Genomic DNA, 15,774 nt, shown 5'->3' on the forward strand with positions numbered 1-15,774 from the left:
GAAATAAAGCAGATACAGATGGACAAATATTGTATAATTCCAGTTTTATATGCAGTTCCTGGAATAGGAAAATACACAGAGACAGAAAGCAGAATAGTGATTACCAGGGGCTGCAGGGAGGAGAGAAGAGGGAGTTGTTATGTAACAGGTGTGGAGTTTTCGTTGGAGATGATGAAGAAGTTTTGGGTATAGGCAGTGGTGGTCACACAATATTGTGAATGTAATTAATGCCACTGAGTTGTACACGTAGGAATAATTAAAATGATCAATATTAAGCTATGTATAGTTTATCACAATTAAAAAAAATTCCCAAACCTTTAAAAAAAAAAAGCCAAATCCACGTTAGCCTGAGTGTTATTTTTTTCTCTGTAGGTCAAATGAAACAACGAGATGCAACCTCAGGAGCCAAGTCTGAAAGGTGAGGGCACCTGTTCTCCCTAAACCCAGCCTGCCCTCTGCTGGCCACCACCAGGCCTGCACAGCCAGCAACCCCAAAGGTAAATTTTTTTTTTTTTTGGTCGTGCCACACACAGCTTGTGGGATTTTAGTTTCCCGACCAGGGATTGAACCTGGGCTCTTCCCTGGGCCCTCAGCAGTGAGAGTGCAGAGTCTTAACCACTAGACCACTAGGGAATTCCCCCAAAGGTAAACTTTCAATGGATTTCTAAAACAACAATTCATACAATTATATTATTTTACTTAGGAACACATTTTACCCTGAACAGTACCTTAAAAAGCACACAGAAAGTCCTAAGTGGATAATTTCATAATTCCCATCAATTTCTCCTTCTCCTGCTGAATTCTACTGTGCTTTAATGGACATTAAGTAAACTGAGAATGGTTAAAATAAAGATTTTTTGCATTCTCTCATCTTCAGATTGATATCACTACTACATACCTGAACATAACCTGAACATAACATTTTCTGCTTGATGGCAGAAAAAAATTAATGATCACTGTGGCTAATACTACTTCAAGAACTATCTCTGATATTTCAGATGACTTCAACAACTGACAGATACATGCTTTTTGTTATAACCAAAGTCAAAATCTAAGAAATGTTGACCTCTAACATTCAATTAGATCCTTAAGGTCTAACAAAAGCAAGACAACTGGAGAAAAAGCAGCAGCAGTACATCTATTTCGATAAAAATTCAGAAGCAGGGAATTTATAGGCCAACTTCATGGTAGAAGTTGCCACTGGTGAAGGAAGGAGAGAAAAGTAACAGGAAATGGAATTGGGGAGTTAAAAAAAGAGAGAGAGAACTTCAACTGTAACTTTTACATCCTAAATCTGAAACAAATATGACCAAATGTTGAGAACATGGGTGTTTACAATTAGCATATAATATATATATTGTAATAAATAAATATACCTTACATTTATATGTAACTGTATAATTAATAATTATATAATAATTATTGATATTATGTTAAGAATATGTATATTACTACTTATTTTAAAGAAAAACTATAAAGTTTATCAACATGTGAGGTGGCAGGGACTTCCCTGGTGGCACAGTGGTTAAGACTCTGTGCTCCCAATGCAGGGGGCCAGGGTTCGATCCCTGGTCAGGGAACTATATCCCACATGCATGCTGCAACTAAGAGTTCACATGCCACAACTAAGGAGCCTGCCTGCCACAACTAAGGAGCTGGCAAGCTGCAACTAAGAAGCCCATGAGCCGCAACTAAGACCCAGAGGACCAAAAAAAAAGAAAAAAGAAAAAAAAAAAGCTATAGAGGAAAAAACAGATATTGTTAAGAAAAAAAAAAAAAAAGTGAGGTGGCAAATGGTTGTCTCAAGATTTAAAGTATTTCTCCTAGGGACTTCCCTGGCAGTCCAGTGGTTAAGACTCCGCGCTTCCACCACAGGGGGCGTGGGTTCTATCCCCAGTAGGGGAACTAAGATCCCACGTGCCACACAGTGCGGCCAAAACGTAAATAATAAAATAAAAAATAAATAAATAAAATATTTCTCCTATATGTAAGGTGTATCCAAAAAAAAAAAAAAATGAAATTATGACATTTCTTTAGAACATGTAGATACACAGGTCACTGCAAATGGCCGAAACCAAGCCACAAGCAGCCCCCATGAGATGGATAGTTAGGTCCATTTACAAACGCACTGATGTACCAGGCACTGAAGGCCCCCCTTTCAACAATCATCATCAGCTGGGCTGTCACTTTGCTTTGTTTTACATCTAGTTACAAATACTAGAGCTTCAGTAATATATATTCTCATGGATATTTATTTTGTCATCACAGATACCTGGAGCAGAGCAATTAAAGCTCGGAAAAATGGGGTTGATACAAACTACATAAAACAGATAAGCAATAGGATTTACTGTATGGCACAGGGAACTATAGTCAGTGTCTTGTATCTTATAGTATAGTAATAACCTATAATAGAAAATAATCTGGAAAAAATATACATATAACTGATTCACTTTGCTGTACCTGAAAGTAATACAATATTGTAAATCAACTATACTCCAAAAAACCCCTAAGAAACAAAAGACCTTACAAAAAATGTTTAGGGTGTTTTCAAGTGGCAGCCTAAACAGCAGGGGTTCATAAGTAGCAGGAAGGGAAAACTTCCTCCGTTGTTATAAAGCTAGTCTTTTCCTTTTCTTAACTGGTCTTTTTCTTTTTGTCATCACAAAAACAATCCTGCCTTGGTGTGGAACATTAAATAATACAGAAGCGTGTAGAATAAAGGCCAAAGTCCCTCTGATGCAAATCTGACCCCTCACTAACCCTGGTCCCCACTGATGTTAGCCATCCTGCATCTTCCAGACATTTACAACCCCACTCAGTTTTACATGCGATCACTGTTCTGTGAATTGCTTTTTTTCACCTAACACGTCACAAACTTCTCTCCGGCAGGCACAGACCCCTTTAATCCACAATATGGGTGCACCACAATGCATTTAATCACTTCACTACTTTTGGGCATTTTTTTCCTGATATTTTATTGCTGCAATGCACAACTCTGTAAATACATCTTCATGAAATGCTGGCACAGGACTTCCCTGGTGGCGCAGTGGTTAAGAATCTGACTGCCAATGCAGGGGACATGGGTTCGAGCCCTGGTCCGGGAAGATCCCACATGCCACGGAGCAACTAAGCCTGTGCGCCACGACTACTGAGCCTGCGCTCTAGAGCCCATGAGCCACAACTACCGAGCCTGCGTGCCACAACTACTGAAGCTGGTGCGCCTACAGTCCGTGCTCCGCAACGAAGAGCAGCCCCTGCTCGCCACAACTAGAGAAAGCCCGTGCGCAGCGACGAAGACCCAATGCAGTGAAAAAAATAAATAAATCAAAAAAAAAAAAAAAAAAAAAAAGCTGGCATATTCCTGTAAGTGGAATGAATCATAGGCTCCCAACCCTTGCTTAAGGTTTGATAGATACATGTGAAATTGCCCTCCAGAAAAATGAGTGTAGAAATACTCTTTCCAGAAACGTAAAGCAAAAATAAAACCTCACCACTGCTTTAATTAAAACATCTTTGCCGGCTTCCCTGGTGGCGCAGTGGTTAAGAATCCGCCTGCCAATGCAGGGGACACGGGTTCGAGCCCTGTTCCGGGAAGATCCCACAGGCCGCGAGCAGCTAAGCCCGTGCGCCACAACTACTGAGCCCGCGAGCCACAACTACTGAAGCCCGCGTGCCTGGAGCCCGTGCTCCGCAACAGGAGAAGCCACCGCAATGAGAAGCCCACGCACCGCAATGAAGAGCAGCCCCTGTGCAGCAACAAAGACCCAACGCAGCCAAAAATAAATAAAAATAAAATAAATTCAAAAATAAGTCTTTGCTCATTAATGCCCTTTCTTTGATGATTTATATGAACGCTCTTACCCCTTTTTAAAAATGAATGACACGTTTACAGATACGGTTAAAAATGAGGACTCATCGTTTGTTCCTTTTTTACACCCAAATTTTCCACATCATTATCAGGGAACTTAATACCTTTGGGGCAGGTATCATGACTAAGAATTCACAATTTATTAAAATACTTCCTATGTGCCAGCACTGTGCTACGTATAGCACAAGATATAGAATTCATACACCCGCGTTTTAGTTGTGACTTTCTTATCTCTGGACATCTAGATAAAATAGGCTAAAGTCTGTTCCCCAGTCTGTGTAAGTCTAACAGCCTTACTAAGCTCTCTGTGAATTTTCCAAGCTCTTCTGTTTTCACGGTCACTCTCTGAGCTCCGGCTCTCAATACTTAGTTCAACCTATGAATCACTCCTGTTGTCCCGCACTGCTCCTCTTCCACACCACTACTGACCGAACAAAGATCTCAGCTTTTTCTTAATTCCCGACAGTGGCAACAGCAACAAAAAAACCGCCTATAGAAGACACACATACAGTGGACATAACTGAAAAATTAAAACTCAAGGTTAATAAAAAATATTCAGAGATTAGTACTTATAATGTATTAAAAAGCTTTTAAAATTGATTTCTAAAAACCTCAGTAGAAAAATGGACAAGAGATACAACCTGACAATTCACGGAAGAAATAGAAATAGCTGATAAAAAAAATCTCAATTGCCTAACTGTAAGGAAATGCAAACTACAACATTAAAATTGACATTAAAATAGCTAAAATTAAAAAGTTTAATATTCCCAGCATGAGTGGATGAAGGAAAAGTTTGGGGAAGGTGTAAGTCAGCACCGTCTTTTAGAGGACAATTTGGCAGCCTGAAAAGGTAAATGTTGGAGTCCTTTGAGTGTGTCTGTTTCTAGGACTCTAGCCACAGGAACGCCTGCCCCGGGCAGATGGATGGACAAGTCTCTTTACTGCAGCATCTTTAGTAACAGCAAAACTTGGAACCCACCAACAGAGGACTTGTTAAATAAATGAGTAATCCGTACAACTATATACTCTGCAGCCATCAAAAAGGATCAAATCGAGCTATGCAAGAAGGCAGCACGGTTAAAAATACCGACGTATGGGCTCTGGACCCAGAACACCTGGGCTGAAATCCTGACCTCAGCACCCACCAGCTCTGTGTCCTTGGGCAAGTGCCTACCTCTTCTGAGATTCAATGTGCTCATTTGTAAACACAAGCAACAGGAGCACTGACATCCCCAGGGGCTACGTTCAGGGTCAAACAGGCTCAAGTGCATGCACAGATCAGCAGAAAGCCCGGGTCACTGTGCGATCTCAAATTACACACTGCTGATGCAAACAAGCAAGCAAACAACATTTATAATAGGATTCACACTTTGCACGGGATTTAAAAACTGCTGCTTACACGCAAACTAAATTTTAAAACAAAAGTACATAGATAAATGAATAGGAAATGGTCTAAAAAACATACACACACTGTTAAGGGTCATTCCCTCTGGGGAGGAATGAAGAAGAACTTTTGCTTTTACTCTTTTTACATCTGCATCATTTGAGTTACTTTAAATAATGAACGCTCTGCTTTTGTATTCTGAGACAAAAACAGCAAAATCCAGTAAAGATGAGAGGGGACAGTTAATCTTAAAATCTGCCCTGTTCTGTTATTCCTATTGCTAGTAGCTAGCTTTAAAGCAGCAGTTCTCAAAGTGTGGTCTGTGGACCCCTGCGGGTACCCAAGAACCTCTTCGAGGACCACAAGGTCAAAACTATTTTCACAATAATACAAACATCGCGTTGCCATTTTCACTGTGTTGTCATCTGCATGAAAGAGCAAAAGCAATGTGGCTGAAACTGCTGGCGTCCAGCACACATCACTCAGCAGCATGGAACCGCACCAGCAGTCCTGCTGTTCACACCATGCGTGGGCAGGAAGAAAAGAAAGGAAAAAAGCCAGTTTTACTGAGGAATATCCTTGATGAACCATCAAACGAACTAATTGTACTCAAACCCAACCCATTAGTATGAGTCTTTTCTTTTTTTTTAAGTTTATTTATTTTTGGCTGCGTTGGGTCTTTGTTGCGGTGTGTGGGCTTCTCACTGCGGTGGCTTCTCTTGTTGCGGAGCACGGGTTCTAGGCGCGCAGGCTTTAGTAGTTGTGGTGCATGGGCTCAGTAGTTGTGGCTTGCGGGCTCTAGAGCGCAGGCTCAGTAGCTGTGGCTCACGGGCCTAGTTGCTCCGCGGCATGTGGGATCTTCCCGGACCAGGGCTCGAACCCGTGTCCCCTGCATTGGCAGGCGGATTCTTAACCACTGCGCCACCAGGGAAGCCCCCAGTATGAGTCTTTTCAATATGCTTCGCGGTAAGATGGGCGCTAGGCACACAGCAGGTGTGCCGTACCCCCGAGTACAGCGACTGTCTCAAGGAAAAGCACGTGCACGGTTGTTAGTGCTGCAGGTTGAACCAGCCACTTTCATGGAATGCCACTTTTATCTGAAAGAACAACTGACCAACTATGGTTGTTTAGATTTTGACATCCGGCAGAAATTTTCTTAAAAATAAACAAAGTGAGCCACTCACTACACAGAAAACAACTGACGGTATTTGTTGCCAATGATAAAATCCAAGCTTTCAAGAGAAATCAGAATTTTGGAAAACTTGTTTTTACTACTATTAATTTGACAGCTTCCCACTTTAAGACTTTTCTAATGAGATCAGTGGTGATTTTCTTGATCTTGTACAGTGAAATGTATCAACATTTAGAAGATCTGAATAACTCAGTGTACCAATATGTATTTCCAAATGACCAAGGTATGATGCTACCAAATTACCCACATGAGCAAGGGATACAGTCAAAGTACAAGATAGAACTATGGACTTTAATGTTAACGGGGGTAAACAATTCACTGATATGGTCTCAGGTTCCAAAGTGTAACTAGAAGAAACCACCACGTGTGCAGTTCTGTTGTAGTATTAAAGTGGAATATCTACAATTACATGAAAAGGCTATTAAATCACCCCTCCCTGTTCTAACTACATGTAAGTATGAGGCCAAATTTTCTTCATATATTTCGATAAAACAATTGTAACTGATTGAATGTAGAAGCAGATCTGGGAATCCACCTGTCTCCTATTAAGCCCTACACTTAAAACACTTGCAAAGTATAAAACAATGGCACTCTTCTCAACCTTTTTTGGTTTTGGTAAAGTTGTTTTTCATTAAAAATGTTATGATAACATGTAATAGATTTATTATTAAAGTGAAATAATAGTTTCAGTTGTCCTAATTTCCAATACAGTAAATATTGATAGACATAACCCTCATGAACAAAAAGCTCTCTGGTCCTCAAAAATTATTAAGAGTATAAAACCAAGAGGTTTTGGAACCAAAAGGCTTTGAGAACCACTGGCTTAGCACAGGGCAGGCAAACTACCATGTGAAATCAAAATCTGGCCCTTGCTGATTTGTAAATAGTGGTACTGGCCCAGTGTCACACCCTTATGTTCCTGGGGTCTCTGGCTGCTTTCCTGCTGCAAAGGCACAGCTGAGTTGAGTAGATGAGACAAGACTGGCCTGCAAAGTCCGAAATATTTACTATTGGGCCCTTTAAAAAGAATCCGAAAACCTCTGATTTAGTGTAAGCTCACATTGCCAGCCTTTGTTGTTGCAGTAGCTGAGCAGGTGGCATTTCTGTCTCCACTCGTACTCCGTCACCACCCATTTTCCAAAGGCCAGAGTGACCTTCCGTAAAGTTGATGTCACTCCTCTACTGAGAATCTTAAACGTTTATGATCACATTTACTTCGAAACACAATTCCAGGTGCTCAGCACGGTATTCAAGGCTTTTGCTCATCACTCTGGCCCCTGCCAGCCAGCCCCGCGTCTCGGGCCTTCCCCTTCTTTGCCAGACAGACACACCAAGTACTCTGGTTTCCCAGAATGCACCACGCTCTCTGCAATCTCCACTCCAAGCCCCCTCAATCTGGAACATTCTTCTCCCTTTCCTTCCTCCCTCTTCCTACACCCTGATTTCCTTCCCTTCACTCCCCACCCAAGTCTTGTGTACTGGGCACTCTATCACATTCCCTCCACATACCCTGCTCTCACGATGGTGCCAGGACCCAACTGCTTGCCAGTCGCTGTCTAAACACAGGGTTTCGTGAGGCAGAAACTGGGTTTCTCCACTGCAACATTCAGCACGAGCGACCTTCAGGACGCTGTTGCGAACTTTTTAGATGAACTAAGCTGAAAGCAACCCCCGTAACACCCTTCATTTTCTTAAGGTGGCTCCCTGGAGCAACACAGAGTAAGTTACTCTCCTATGCAAGAGGGTCTCTTAAGACATCAACATTTTGCTATCATCAAAGAGAACACAAACAACAACTGTTGTCAAGGATGTGGAGAAAAGGGAACCCTCCTCCACTGTTGGTGGGAATGTAAACTGGTGCAGCCACTGTGGAAAACAGTGTGGCAGTTTCTCAAAAAACTAAAAATGGAGTTATCATATGATCCTGCAATTCCACTCCTGGGTATATATTCGAAAAAAAAACAAAAACACTAATTTGAAAAGATATATGCACCCCAATGTCCATGGCAGCACCATTTACAATAGCCAAGATATGGAAGCAACCTAAGTGTCCATCGACAGATGAATGGATAGAGAAGATGTGGCACATCTACACAATGGAATACTACCCAGCCATAAAGAAGAATGAAATAATGCCATTTGCAACAACATGGAGGGACCTGGAGGGCATTATGCTAAGTGAAGTCAAAGACAAACCCTGTATGATATCACTTATATGTTCAACCTAAAAAACACAACAAACTAGTGAATATGACAAAAAAGAAGCAGACTAACAGATATAGAGAACAAACTTGTGGTTATGGGGTGGGGGGTATATAGGGGTGGGGAACTGGGAGGTACAAACTATTGGGTATAAGATAGGCTCAAGGATGTACTGTACAACATGGGGAATAGAGCCAATATTTTGTAATAACTGTAAATGGAAAGTAACCTTTAAAAATTGTATGAAAAATTAAAAAAAAAAGACACCAACATTTTAACAATTATCAGTTACTGTGAGCCAGTTTGCCAAAGCTTTTCCTGTATTACCTGGAATCTTTCTAACAACCTGTAATGGTCACAGGAAATAGCACCTTGTTTTACAGCTGAGGAACAGAAGGTAAGTAACTGTCACGTTAACATAAAGCTAGTAAGAGGGCTGAAGTGGAATCTGTACCAAAATCTTTCAGTATCTTGATTAACATCAAGTTGAAGAGCAAGCCTAACCCATATGATAAAACTAGGGAACAAGCAGGATATCAGCCAATGCTAAACACCATGACATGCTAAGTGACAGGAAAGGATGTTGAGTGGCTGAGCAGTGTTTCATAAAGAAAGTGGAATCTGAGATGGATTTAGATGGATGACTAGGTGTGGAAGGAGAAGAGGAAACTGAAAGAACATAGAAATCCCCCACCTTTTTTTTTTTTTTTTGGCCGCCCCGCATGGCTTGCGGGATTTTAGTTCCCCGACCAGGGATCGAACCCGGGCCCCAGGCAGTGAAAGCCCGGCATCCTAACCACTGGACTACCAGAGAATTCCTGGGAAATCCCCCATTTTTTGAAAGCTCGCTGTATGTCACTTCGCTTTTACCAAAGACCTACAGCTTGCTAACTGAAATCTGAAGATTTCACTTTTGGAAAAAAAAAAAAAAGGGCAAAAAAAGCCTTCAGCATTTGTTTTGCAGGAAATGATTATACAGGTAGTGCACCCTGCGCAGTGAGAGGGGCCCCACCAAGCTCCTTCTCCAGGAGCTACACTGAGCATCTCAGCATCAAGCTGTCAGAGCTTTGAACTGTGTCTGAGCGTCTGGGCTTTACCTTAACTCCTTCTGTGCCTCCGTTAGGAAGACGTGTCATAAGGTAATTGACGCCTGTGGCTAAGGTAATTATTGCTTCTCCCTTTACACCATTTCGGCTTACGAAAGGTTTTGTAGGAATGCTCTGCTTCCAGATAGGATAGCAGGGGAAAGCTGTATTCTACGTTGGGAAAGAAATATGAGCCAAGGTCAAGGCATGGGAAGATCACTGAATAATGATGGAAAAACCAAGAGGTCAGGCCCTATGGAAGGGATATGGGGTGAGTGGAGAGATTGAGGGAGGTCGGGAAAAACTAAGAAACTGCTACTTTCACATTTAAATATAGCTACAACTAAACCCAAACACCTTAAAATACATGAGAATTAGTGAACAGTTGTACCTAACACTTCAACAACACCTTACAGGTTCAAAAGCACAGCACTGTTTTATCTCAACAAAAATCTTATGATGTGATTTCTAGATAAGCAAGTTGAGGTTTAGAAAGGGCCTTCAGGCTTGATAAACAGCAGACATGAACTGAACCCAGAACTTCCCATCAAAACAACAGATTTTTTAAATCAAGGAATAAAAAAATCAAGGAGTATGATTTGATACTACCATAAACCTGCACCCGATTATCTAACTAAGATCAGTCCAGCTTCTTGAATGCACAGCCTGATTTCAGAGACACTACAACGCAGCTGTGCTCAGTAGGTACACTGAATGCATTAATCTTAAAAAAACCATACACATCTGATTTCTTTAAGGCAGAATCTCCACAGGAAAAAACTATCACAGTACTCTAGAAATAATGACTATGACTGAAAAGTTTTGCATTCACAAATATGGTATTTCATTGATTCTAAGAAGCACATTTTCCCTCATTTTCACATCTTTGAAATCACATGTATCTCACATTCAATGAAGCACAATAACTTCCTGCTACTGACGCCCAAGTACTCTTAATTTTTGTTACCCTTGGGCAATTTAAATGTTTCTTTCTTTCATAACATCTATGTAAACCCTTTCAGAAAGGCTGGCCATACCAGATTACCCAGAAACCTACATTATTTACACAACTTCCCAGACTCAAGCTTGAATTAAGCAGATGAACCTTTAGTTTTGTTAAGCACTATGTCTTTAGAAAAAGATTAATGTCTAATTCAAAGCAATAGATTAGATCGTGGATGAAGAAACTGGTTAAAATAAAATCATCAAATAGAAAGTCTAGACACTTAAACCTACACACTCTGAGATGAAAAGAACCAGCTGCTCTCAAGCTATGCAAAAAACTATGTCAATCCAGGCAGTAGTTCATGACAAGCCCTTCCCTCCTCTAACCCGTTCCCCCTGTTCCTCCGGAAAATCAGAAGAGCAATGAAGGTACAAAAGCAGCAGGCCCAGAGCTTCCCTGCAAGCGGGCAGCTGAGGTCCTGGGAGAGTAGCTCGGCAGGCAAGGCTACCGGGTCGCTCACGCGACACTCAGGTGTTCCCGCTGCTTGCTGTCTCTGTACTATCTGCTCTTCAAATGCTTTGAGAATGGCCGTTCTGAAACCCTTGTTACTAATCTATCATTTTGATAGGCACTCCCTTTAAAGACAGCTCATTTTCATTTGCTTTCAGAGGTCGTTTCCTGTAATTCTTGGTAGTGAGACCTCTCCTGAGCTTTGGAAGGACAGAGCAATCCCACAGCTGGGGAGCCACACCCCACACTGGGGGGCTTCAACACTACTGGCCACAAACAGTCACTGATGCAGCACAGCATGCATGGGCCCTGGAGCCAGCTGGCCCAGCTTCCAACACTGGCTTGGCCACTCTGCTGACCAAGTCACCTGTCCTCTGGGCCTTGGCTTCCACATCTAAAACTGGGAAGAACAAGAGTTCCTCCTTTCCAGGGTTGTGTGAAGACTGAATTAATGGGCACAAGTAACTTGAAGCAATCTCGGGAACATAATAAGACTTAACCATCTTTACCTCCAGGCTGGGTCTTCTACAAGGCTGTGGGGTGAGGGAGGGGCACCTAGCCCTCAAGCTCTAAGTAGAGCTCACAGTGCTGAAGACAGACAAGCGAAGGACTGTAATATCATGTGACACCTGCAAAAGACGTTCATGCAGTGAAAGTTGCCCAAGGAAAGGGAGTAGGGGCTGGGTGATGGTGACTAAACATCACGCGTGAAAAATCTGTATAAATATTTAACAACTTCCAAAGAGTAGTCATTGTTTAGAGCATAAGTATTTGGAGGTACAGGCTAACAACTACTTTCTCACTTCCTTCTGGAAGCCTCCCCCTGGTTTTACTATTTTGACTCTTTGTTCATCTAGGCATAAAAGCTCACCTATTCCACCTTCAGGGGCGATGCCTACCACCCTGGCCAGCTTGTCATAGGGGAAGGAGAGGGGGCAAGTCACCAGGGACTGTCACTCACACATCTTGTCACCAGCAGGACAATTACTAGTTTCCTCTTGAGCCCACCTCTATCCCTATTTGCAGGGAGATGGGAAATCCCTGGTAGCACGATGGACTGATCTGACCCACAGGCAAAACCCTGTTGTTTCTAAAAAAAAAAAAAAATTATACTCTAATAAAGATATATTTTATTAAAAAAAAAAGCCATCATCAAATTTTACACATTACAATACTTTCTTCAGGTGTCCCCCCAAACTCTATTAGCTTTAAAAACAAGGAAATCAAAAGCCTCTCTCCACTATACCCACTCCTCCCTCAGCCTTCAAAAGTCAGGGGAGACCACACTTGCCCCTGCACCCCTCATGCCCATACTCAGGCAAGGAGAGGCCCACCTCAGTCACTTTCTGATCACTCACAGCAGCGGAAAGCAGAAAGACGGTACAAAATTTAGGGTTACCAGCGAACTCTGCAAAGCGGAGCTTGGAATAGAACAAAACCTTCAAGAACGAATCGCCTCACGAGCCACAAATCTGAACAAATAAACTTACTATACCTCTAGCCCTACAGTCCAAGTATCGACGTCCAGTAACCTCCCTTCAATTACATCTCCCGTTAATTATCTCTTATCAACACTCCTTCACCAAGGTTGAGTCTGGGCACAACAAGCTTCACCACCAGCTTCTTTATTCTCGTTGCTTAACAGTCGCTAGCTGTTAATTACTTTTTCCTTCTTTCTCATGGACTTTTATGGAAATAGTACAATTCAAACAGGTAGTATCATGACTACTTGACGAAATAATGAATGTTATAAATGTGTTAACCCTGATAGACGATTAAGTATGGAGTAAGACAGAGAGCTGTGAATACACACCATCAAAAAAACACGTGGGTAATTACCACAAAGCGATCTTACAAAATACATAACTCAAAATAGCAAACTTTTAGATATAGTCAAAATTTTACTTAAAGTAGGGATGTAAAACTGCAAAAAGTTCCAGTTTAATTCAGAGAACAAAATATTTGTCAAGATTTTTTAAAAGTAAAGAATACCATTTTCGAAGTGTAACATCACACTTAAAATACACCATTTTAGTTAGACTTACATTTCAATTCATTCGGCTTATCAACTAAACCTTCTTATGAAAAGGGAAAGAAACCAGAAGTTAAGACAGGCATTAAGCCCTCCCACCTTCCTACCCGTGAGTAAACGGGTTTTGCTTTATCCCCGATAGAAATTCTGAGTAAGCTGAACGGTCACCCACTTGGCACTGCAAAGTGAAAAAAAACGTACCTTATGTGAATGTAAAGAAAAATCTCAATCTCAAATCAGATACATCTTCACAAATTTCTGAAGCACCGTTTTACCTGCTTACTGATCTGGGCACTGTTTGTCTCCAGATGTCAGAGGATCTCCAGATGTCACTCTGCCAGGGGGAGGTGCAGAGCGAAGGAGGACGGAGCCAAAGGTCACGGGAGCGGGCGCGGTGGGGGAAAGGCGCAGCACATCTGGCCAGAGGCTGCTAGTTACTTGGGGCAAAGAAGGTGTAGCTCACGCAAACACAAATACTTTTCAAGAGAGGGTTAAAGGCTCACCATGTTGAGTAAGACGGCTGAACAACAGCAAAAGAGTCAGTGCCTGACTTTACGCTCCCGAGTCGCTGCGCCGCGCGCACGGGCACGAGTCTAGGCGTTCTTCCTTCAGGACGACACGCGGCGCCGTGGGAAGCGCCCCCGCCCCCCCGCAACGCCGCTCCCCTGCGACCACCGTTACGGAAAAGACCAGCCAACCTCAACACCGCAAAGTTCAAAAGTGCAATCTGCAGCAGGAACTTTAAAACACGCCGCCGGGGAAGGAGAAAGAGCTGATAAGAAAACTGAAAAACTTCGGAACCTCAGAAAGCAATCTAAAGCACCAAGGGGTCCGAGCCTGTTTTTAAAGAAGAAACTGAGGCCGGACAGGATGCCCCCATCGCACAAGTGACTGGACACAGGCCCCCGACCTGACCCAGGCCGGGGCGATTCCCCACCCGACTCCTGCCAGCCTGCAGTTACCCCAAGCTTACGTTTCTCCAGTCCCCGGCTTCTGCAGTTACTTCCGGAGCTCCAGCAAACGCAGGAGGCAGCCAGTTGCAGCGGAAAGAACCCAGAATCCACTCGGGAGACCCGACATCTGCGCGCTCCGCGACCTTGGGCCCCTGACATAACCCCCGGGGCCGCCTCCCCTAGGGACCGTGCCGGCGTCGCCTCCCCGGCGGACCGGACCTCCGAGCGCGCGCCCGCCCCACGCCCGCCCCGCGCCCCGGCCAGGAGCGGCCCAGCCGGGCCCCGGGGGCGCCCAGGTGCGCGGCCTTACCTTCCGCCACGTCCTCGTCCACGGCCCCCTTGACCTGCGAGAAACACCACTGCAAGTCGTTGCCGCCCGAAGGGCAGCCGCCGCCTCCGGCTCCTGCGGACACACCGGGCGCGTCAGGCTCGCGCCCCTCGTCCCTCGCCCCTCGCCCGACCCCGCCCCGCGCGGGCCCTCACCTGCCATGGCCGGGCGCCGAGGCGGCGGCGGACGTAGGAGGCGGCCGCCGCGCAACTGCCGCCCAAGCACCTCAGCCCGGCCGCCGCCGCCGCCGCCGCCGCCGCCGCCGCCGGCGGCGGATTTTTTTTCCCTTTTCAAAATGGCGCCCAATGCCCGTCGTCCCGCTCGATGACGTCATCCCCCGCCGCCTCCGACGGCCGTGGGCGGGGGCGGGGCCGCCGGGAGTCTCCTCTGAGCGGGGCGGGGCGGGGCGGGGCGGGGCGGGGCGGGGCGGGGCGGGGCGGGACGCACGGCCGCGGGGGGGGGGGTGTCCTCCCGGTGCGCCGACTGCGCCTGCGCGACCTGCGCCGCGCCCCGCCCCCTGGGAATGGGGCTTCAGGGCCGCCGGGAACGCCCCGGCCGGCAGGCGGCTGTGAGCCCGGAGCTTGGTGCTCCCCTGAAGATCGGCCGCGGGGTTGCTGCCGGCCGTTCGCCCCTCTGGGGAGTTTTGGAGGCCGCGAGACTGCCCCAGACCCTAGCCCGAGCCGGGCCCGTCCCTAGAGTCTTTGGCCAATGGGAGCGCGATCCTTCGGCGGAGCAGCCAATGGAGAGCGCGCTCAGTGGCCGGTGGGCGGAGCTTCCGGGCCGGGTCGCACCTGGAGCGCCCCGCACCTGAGAGCATCATGCCGGCCCACCGCCCCTGGCCGCACTGCAAATCACTCTCCTCGGACACAGCTGGAGCCCCGGTAATCAGCGTCCGCCTTTGACGGCAGCCCTGCACAGAGCTCACGTTGTCTACCAGGGTTCCTTGAGCCCCCATCAGTGTACAATCTTAGGGAAATGGTGTTGCAGTACAGCGTGCCCATCGTCCCTTCATTCCTGGGTGTGTTTTCTGTGGCCTATGGAGGGATTATTCATTTGTGGGGTTTATGTGTCCGAAATCATAACTTCTTTCAGAGATATTGTGAAGTTGGTAGTTACCATGTGGCACCTCTAGAAGATGATCATTCCAAATCAGGAACATTTGTCCGCTTAACATATATTATTTTTTGATCAGCTCGTGCTATGTGCCACACTGTTCACGGCCCAGGAGATGCGGGGGTAAACAGAGCAAATGCCTACCCTCAGGGAGCTTACAT

At 45.0% G+C, this 15,774-nt stretch overlaps 1 protein-coding gene across 11 annotated transcripts in view; it reads right to left on the reverse strand.

The window, feature by feature from the left end:
• The window catches only part of PPP2R2D (protein phosphatase 2 regulatory subunit Bdelta), a 50,966-nt gene extending 36,140 nt beyond the window's left edge, over positions 1-14,826 (reverse strand). For 10 of the 11 annotated variants that reach the window (XR_009700349.1, XR_009700337.1, XR_009700343.1 and 7 more), the window contains exons 1-2: positions 14,656-14,826; positions 14,483-14,575 (exon numbers count right to left, since the gene is read on the reverse strand). Coding sequence is in view for 3 of the 11 variants with exons in the window: in XM_061183469.1 (XP_061039452.1) it covers positions 14,483-14,575; positions 14,656-14,662 (100 nt within the window). In the remaining 8 variants the exon portion in view is untranslated. Of the gene's footprint in view, positions 1-14,482; positions 14,576-14,655 lie in introns of those variants that run through there. The other variant, XM_061183375.1, reaches the window with a different exon arrangement.
• Positions 14,827-15,774: the final 948 nt, after the last annotated feature.

Source organism: Eubalaena glacialis, chromosome 1 (assembly GCF_028564815.1).
Source record: "Eubalaena glacialis isolate mEubGla1 chromosome 1, mEubGla1.1.hap2.+ XY, whole genome shotgun sequence".
Classification (NCBI taxonomy): Eukaryota; Metazoa; Chordata; class Mammalia; order Artiodactyla; family Balaenidae; genus Eubalaena; species Eubalaena glacialis.